This window comes from Dipteris shenzhenensis, chromosome 31, assembly GCF_047967505.1.
Source record: "Dipteris shenzhenensis isolate YYH24624 ecotype China chromosome 31, Dip_SZ_1.0, whole genome shotgun sequence".
Lineage (NCBI taxonomy): Eukaryota > Viridiplantae > Streptophyta > Polypodiopsida > Gleicheniales > Dipteridaceae > Dipteris > Dipteris shenzhenensis.
The window spans coordinates 48861992-48869527 of record NC_141626.1 but is presented as its reverse complement, the minus strand read 5'-3'; the positions used below and the strand labels follow the sequence as shown (position 1 = coordinate 48869527).

The 7536-nt window shown below is 49.3% G+C and overlaps 1 protein-coding gene across 2 annotated transcripts; it reads left to right on the top strand.

The window, feature by feature from the left end:
* Positions 1-590: 590 nt before the first annotated feature.
* LOC147881572 (uncharacterized) lies at positions 591-5671 on the top strand. 2 transcript variants are annotated; one of them, XM_087369986.1, is made up of 7 exons: positions 591-885; positions 1020-1151; positions 1354-1507; positions 1708-1885; positions 1967-4364; positions 4445-4508; positions 4612-5671. In XM_087369986.1, exons 3-7 carry the CDS (start codon positions 1364-1366, stop codon positions 5347-5349), a joined length of 3522 nt encoding a protein of 1173 aa, XP_087226112.1. In that variant the 5' UTR covers positions 591-885; positions 1020-1151; positions 1354-1363; the 3' UTR covers positions 5350-5671. The 2 variants fall into 2 exon arrangements, with proteins under 2 accessions (XP_087226112.1, XP_087226111.1); XM_087369985.1 differs by having other exon boundaries at positions 1350-1507.
* The last annotated feature ends 1865 nt before the right edge of the window (positions 5672-7536 follow it).

The following is a 7536-nucleotide window of genomic DNA, read 5'->3' as shown; positions in this document are numbered from 1 at the left end:
TCACAACAACAGTGAGGGCTATGTTCCTGGCCGGGACTGCCTTTTTTTCGACAGGACGGTCAGACATCATTTAAGAGCCAAGACTGGAAGGGTCCTCGAGGCTGTGGGGCGGCGAGCATCGTTCGATTCTTCGGGCGGATGGATCTGGGCGTCGATTAGCCTTGCGGGGGGAATCTTCAGAATTTCGGCTGCTAAAATTTAAAAAAAAAGAAATCGAAATTGGAACTTAACGGATTCTGTGGAGTGGTAGGACGGAGACGGAGGCGTTTATCTGCCGGACGCAAACAGGTGACTTGTGTGTTTTGTTGTTTTTAACAGCTCTGTCACCGTTCCTCTGACTTCAACTCAAAGTTGGTCTTGAGGATGACCGCTGTGTGCTGTGCTGTGCTCTCTCTCTCTCTCTCTCACATCTCCTCCGCTGATTGAGCTCTCCTCCTCCAGGCCAGCCTTTCTCTTCTTCTTCAGGAGCACTCGACTCGCTTGCTTCGTCTGTTACTGGGTTGAATTGCCGTTGCAGCACCACCAAATCTCAACTCCACACTCCCCGTCAGCTCTTTCGTCCCCCCTCTTTCCCCTACTCACACATTCCTTCACCCTTAGGTGCCATCTCGCTCATCTGCCTCCGTCTCTCACGTCAATCCCTAAACCTTCGCATCGCTCGCGTCATGGTGGACGCGTCGTTAACTTTCAGCTGAAGCCCCCCCCTCTTCCACTGTTCCTTTGCTAGCTGCCCACCTACACATCCATACTCTCGTGGCCTCACTCTAGAGCAAGCACCGCGCGTATCTTTCTACCCAAGCCTTCCCAAGAACGGAAACGTGCATTGTGGTATGTCCGACAGAGTTCGAGCCTGGGTCCTTCTCTTTCGGTTCTCAACCAGGAAAGGTACGCTTGCTCGTATACCCGGAGTAGGGATCACGCGATGCCACGCACTTTAGCAACCCCCTTGTTACGTCCGACGTTCTGGCTGTTTAGGAAGTAGCTCGCCCGTGACATGAAATTTCACATTGTCCGTGTAGGTCAACAATGCACTACGGGACTTTCATCGACATTCGTTAAGCAACAGCGTACCCGCTACTTCATTCCTCGGGCCGCAATCAAGGTTTTGAAGAAAGACGGGCCTGTACAAAGTCGATAGCGTTTTCTTTCAGGTCTTTTCCTTTGTCCGCTTCGAGTTCTGGACTTCTTTTTCGAGTTGCAGCTCTTCATAATAGTTGCAACTAAGGGCCATCGTAGTAGCAGCTAGGAAGCACTTAAAATCTCTCCGTTGAGAGCCAAGCATCATAGACACCCGGAAGAACTTTTTCTGCCGGCCAAGCTTCCCTGAAAATCATTTTTGTTGCATGTAGGTAGATTGCTCGTCATGGAGCGACGAAGCTGGCCGTGGAGGAAGAAAACTAATGCGAAAGTATTGAAGACATCCTTTGAGTCTCACTCGAACCTTGCTTCCCCTGCTGTTTCTTTCAAAGCTTACGACGAGCCTCCCCCTAACGTTAACGTCGAGCAGGTATGATCTAATGCCCCCCGCTCGTCTTCTTTCACCACAGGGTGCATTGCGGGCGAAAAGTGAAAGCTGTGCCTTCTCCTGATATTCACTGGGGTGAATACTGTTGACGTTGCAAGTCTGCAATTATCTTGGCTGTAGGGTCAGAATGGCATTCGGGTGGGCTTAAGGTCAGTTTCTCACATAAGTAGGGTTTCTCGCAGGAGACTGCGCGAATTCAAATTGAGGAGGCACGAGTTTTGGAAGCGATCTCATTGCGGGAGCAGGCTGAGGAGAAGCTGATCAGCCTCACTGAGAAATTAAGCACCGTCACCAATGACATGACTGCAAAAGAGGAGATGGTCAAGCAACAAGCTAAGGTTGCGGAAGACGCTATATCAGGTGTAATTCCCGTTTCTCTCCTTGCTTCTGTGCTTTTTATTTCCTGCCTGGCTCTGTACCGAACATGTTTATTTTCTCTAGGATGGGAAAAAGCGGAGGCGGAAGCTGTCCTCTTGAAGCAAGAGCTCGAGGCTTCGATCCAGGGAAAGAACGCCCTAGAGGGCCGGATCGCCCATTTGGATGGGGCTTTGAAGGAATGCATGAGGCAAGTCAGGCACGCTCGGGACGAACACGAACAAAAGATTCAAGAAGTAATACTGTGGAAGACTCAAGAATGCGACCAAGTGAAAGCAGAGCTGGGTGCTAAACAAGTAGAGCTCGAGCAAAGACTGATGGAGTCCAACGCGGAAAACAGTGCCATGACGAAGTCCTTGCAAGAGCGCGCAAGAGCGATCGTCGAAGCAAATGAAGCTAAAGGAAGAGCCGAAACCGAAATGAAGGTACTTCAAGTGCGGCTGGAATCCTTGGAGAAGGAGATCTCAGCTCTGAAGTACGAACTGCACGTGCTTAACAAAGAGCTGGAAATCCGGACTGAAGAAAGGGAATACAGCAAAAAGTCAGCAGACGCGGCACACAAGCTGCACCTAGAGAACGTGAAAAAAATTGCCAAGATGGAAGCGGAATGCCAACGACTGCGTACGCTAGTTCGCAAGAAGCTACCCGGTCCCGCCGCGCTGGCACAGATGAGGATGGAAGTCGAAGGCATGGGAAGGGATATAGCGGCTGACAGCAGGCGGAGGAGGTCCTTCAGCAGAAACTCTCCTTCCCCAATGTTCGTGGACTCTCATTCTCAGCAAGAGATTCGAGATGCAGTCAAAGAAAACGAAATGCTGCGAGAGAGGATGCTCTCGATGGAAGAGGAGACAAAGTTGCTGAAGGAAGCGCTGGCGAAGAGAAACGGGGAACTGCAAGCGGCCAGGCAACTGTGTGCCAGGACCGCAAACAAGCTATCTGTAGCAGAGGATCAGCTAGAATCCTTGCACGGAACTCCAAGGGCTTCCAAAAACGGTGTTGAATTGGAGTCGTTGCAAGGAACTCCGAAGGGGTCGAGAAAGGGTGTCGAATTGCAGACTGAAACAAGCATTGCGACCAGGTCGGAGGACGGCAATGGAGGCACGGATGAGGAGGTCAGTTGCGCGGAGTCTTGGGCATCCGCACTAATCTCTGAGCTTGCGCATTTTAAGAAAGACAAAGCAAAGGCGCAGGCTTCCAGACAGTCCATGGAGTCGTCCAACTTCGATGGCGTGGAAGAGATCCTGGAAGCTGATCGTCAAGCAGGAGCTGTTTCTACCGCCATTCAGTCAACCACGCAACAGGGAAGCAATTCGACAGAGAACCACCATCCTGAAACCCTATCTAAACGGAGGTCATTGAAGATTCTTGCAAGCAAGGAGGCGGAGTTGCAGTCAGTGAGTGGGATGTGCAAGGACGTGAGTTGCAAGCTCTCTCTGGTCGAAGAACAGCTGCAGGGACTGAATTCGGAGCAGGGTGATAATGGAGCTACGATCGGGCAAGTGCAGGAATGCCTTCGAGGGTTGGTAGAGGCGCATGAGCAGGTGTCCAATTTGGGTAGAGTTGTGGACGATATGCGGAATGCTATTGCTATTTCAATGGATGATGATCGTGGTGATGCAGATGCAAATGCTGAAGTTGATAGTCACCCGGTGGTGGAGGCAGTTGTTGTTGATCATCATCCAGGCCCTATAGGCTTTAGCTTTGTATCGTGCAAGATCGTTTCCTTGCTCGAGACGATGTTGCAGCCTCTGCGAAACCCAATCGTGGAGGATGATAAAGCTGAAATAGCGGCTGATTCCAACCTCAACCTTCACTGTAGTGACGATGCATCGATCAAGGTTGTGTATAGCCGGAAGAGTGTGGATCAACAACTGCAACGACTTGTAACAGTGAAAGAACATCTTATCCAAGGCAAGGCAGGAGTGCTAGAGTTTCTACTGCGTTTAGCACTTGTCCTCGGTGGGCTCTGTAATTTGGAGTGCTCAGACCTAGAAAGCTTGCTTACCAAGGACATAGTTGATGAAAACATAAAGCAGGACCAAGATTCTGGTGTGTCTGGCAACGGGGAGGACCTCCTCGCCGTCGCAAATTCTGATGTACCTATTAACATGTCGGACGCAAAAATGGAGATGGAACAAATCAAAGAGGCCAAGGTGGAGCTGGAAAATCAATTGATTGCAACCAAGGAAGAGCGTTTGCGCCTAAGTTCTGAATTGGTGGAAACCAAAAGGCAGATGGCGGATTTGGAAGGGCAAACGATACAATTGCAAAATGCAGAGAAGAAGCTGGAGGATGAAGAAGCTGCGAGGGCGCATTTGCAGGGCAGGTTGCAGAAAGCGGAAACAGAGGCGATCAAATTGCAAGGCTGCGTAGCGTCACTAACTGTAGAGCTAGCCGATCAAAGGAAGCGATACGAGGATGCAGTGGTCAAGTGCGAGGAGCTGGAGAAGAAATTGCAAGCTGGGTGAGGGATATTACTTACTATTCTTGAATTGAAATGAGTTGCATAATTGAAGTTATATAATATCTTTGTTTGTGGGTCAGTTTTCAGAAGCAGCAACACGAGCAAAGCAGATTGGCAGATGATGAAGAGGCGAGATGTAGGAAGGTAAATTTTGATTATTGAATTGAATACATTCCTTGTTGTTAAGGTGCCATCAATCACAAAGACGGATAATTGATTGATAATATTATGTGTGTGTTTGTGACAGGAGCGCGAGGTGGCTTCCGCGAAAGAGACATTAGCGGAATGCCAGCGAACCATTCTGGTGCTGGGGAAACAATTGACGGCTCTGTCTTCCCCGCCCACCCATTCCCGGGCGGAATCCTCCGACTCTCTGTCCATGGACTCCGCCTCCATGGACCACAGAATGGCTATGATGGCCCTGCAACAACAACAACAACAAGGGGCGGAGCGCCTCCCCTCCTCCACCGCCACTCCTCTGGAAGACCTGCAGCACCTCGCCGATCAGGATCGCTACTTCGCCCATCGTAGGCAACTGGAGCAACAGCACCACCACCATCGCCGTAGACCGCCCCTTTCCGGCGGCCATGGGTGGCGCACCTACGACCAGAATCCCGACTTTTCCCTCCCCACGCACCGCTCCGCCCACCACCAATTCGGCCGATATTTGCTTCCCGCTGATCCCTTCCACCGATCATCTGCGCCTGACTCTAACGGAGTCCACTCCCTCATCCCTTCCGATTATTCTGATGCATCGGCTCTCACTTTGTATAGTCCTCCTCATACCGCCATGAGCTCCCCTGCCGGATCCCCTGGTCGCTATGTTCAGCTTGGTGCTCGCCGCAACTCTGGCAATGCCGTCCGTGTCAGCTTGGCCAAGTCCATGAACCGCGCCGCTGCCGCCTCGTCCAGCTCCAACGCCCTCAAGCCTCCCAAGAATTCCAGCTTTACCAGATTCTTCTCCAGGTCCAAGAACCACTGCTGATCACATCCCTTTCGACTTCCGACAACAAGTGCAGAGATGATTCACTCGCTGACAACGAAACACGGCTTGCGATTGACTGCGGCCACTAACGTCATTGTTACGCTCCTTGGGTCTGCGGCTTTTTTCACAGGAAGATCGGGTTACAATAAGGAATTCAGATCTTGTATCTTAGTTTGTGCTCTCATTTTGGTTACAGATGCAGTGGAACGCCTCCGTGCGTCGTCGTTAGATTTTCGAGGTTCCTGACGAAATCACATTTTCCTGGTTCTCAGTGTATACAGAATCACGGCCCTTGGGCTTTGTAATTATGATAATAATGTGATTCCAGGGAAACTTTCTTCATCTCTGCTCGTGGACGATTTTGTTATGGGATTGTCTTATGTCAAAATAAGAGGGGCTGTCAGGCTCTCGTCGTGCAATATGAAGTTCCCATCATTTAGACGACTTACATGAAGTTTTTAGGATGGGTTAAGCCGGTTTTCAACTGGAATTGCCGACCGGAGGCGATGACGGGCCGTCGACCCAGAACATCATGTGGCGTCGCACGGTTGGAGGATTTGCGTGATATTCCAGGTGGGCGATTTCGATTGATGGCCACAAACATGTGGGCGGGGGAGGTACTTGAGAGAATCATGTGAGCCATTAGATCTAGGAAAGATCAAACGGGTTAAAAAAGGCGCTCTATCTAACGGCTTCATTTAAGTGGTAAAAGTGTGATTCAAGTTTTCTCATTATTAAAGGCCCCCCAGATCGACGGTCAAGATCTAAATTCTGTCGACCCCCGTTGCTGACGGGTTAGACACCCAGTCCGCTCGATCTCAAGGTGAGATCTTAAAATGTTAGTAATTTTAAGTACAATTTCATGGTTCAAGACCCCTACTCATCTTGGGCTTGGCTCTATGCTCAGTTAACTCCGTGATTGAGCTAGATGAGCAGCCATGTGATGGCGTAAAGCATTCCCAAAAACAACCCTCTCTTCTCCCCCAAAAACACACACATGCTCTCTCTCTCTCTCTCTCTCTCTCTCTCTCTCTCTCTCTCTCTCTCTCTCTCTCTCTCTCCCCCCCTATCACACACACTCTCTTAGTGCACATATAATACCTCTCTCTCCGTCATTGGTTGGGGTCGGTGCAACCGCGACCTTGGCCGTTGGATCTTCCAACTTCTTGAACATGAATTTGCAAATTGTCTGCCAATGGGCAAAGTATCTATCACCCGATCAAAAGTGATCGGATAGTTATTATGCAATGTACCATTGGCGGCCGCTCAATTCCAAATTGTTGGATGGAATCCCAATTGAATGGCCATAATTCACCGCGATTATAGGCCATTTGATCTTAATCTCTATCGTTGGGTGAGGAAAATGCGCTTTTCATGAGCCGTTGGATCACCTTGATCTTACAATGTATGCGCAACGATGCTCGTGTGCCTTCAAGTAGCTTTCTCATCCTACGATCGAAATGTGGCATTGCTAATGTCTCATACATGTCCATGTGTTGAGTGTGCCTCCCGAAGCCATTGACGGTCGAAAATCGTCGCTGGCCATCCTTTACTAGTCGGACATCGGCTCCAGCCATCCTTTACTGATCGAACATCAGCTCCACCAACTCCCGGCCTAAAGGTTAATCACCGGCTACGTTTGTTTCCTCTCGGTAAAGGAAGGCCGACGACAATTCCCTACTCCATCACACACCAGCGTGTGCTCTCTCTCCTCACATGCATGCACACATGTACACTCAAACATCGGAGATCCCTCCCCACCTCCCCCTCCCCCCTTTCTCTTTTCATGTACATTTGCATAACACATACATGCACACATACTTGGCATCGACTAACATGACCCAAACCCCCCTACCTCCCTCTTTGGCTTCCACATGGCAACTCTTCCCTATATAAAAAATAGAAGTAAATATAGAGGTGTTTATATGTGTATATGTGGCCTTGATTGTGCAACATGCGTGTACATGTCCTTTTTAACTTTTCTTTGTGAACATGCATAAATTTTTTTTTGCAACGCAAAGCATTAACTAAGATCCAATTCAAAGAATCCTAAAAAGAATTCAAATATTGAGATCCATAATAACACCTAAAATGTTATTCCTTGAACTTGAAGGAAAACTTGCAAAAAATTGTTTTAATGCATTGAGTGGACAATTCAATCAAATGACCAATTGCTAATAAAGCCAC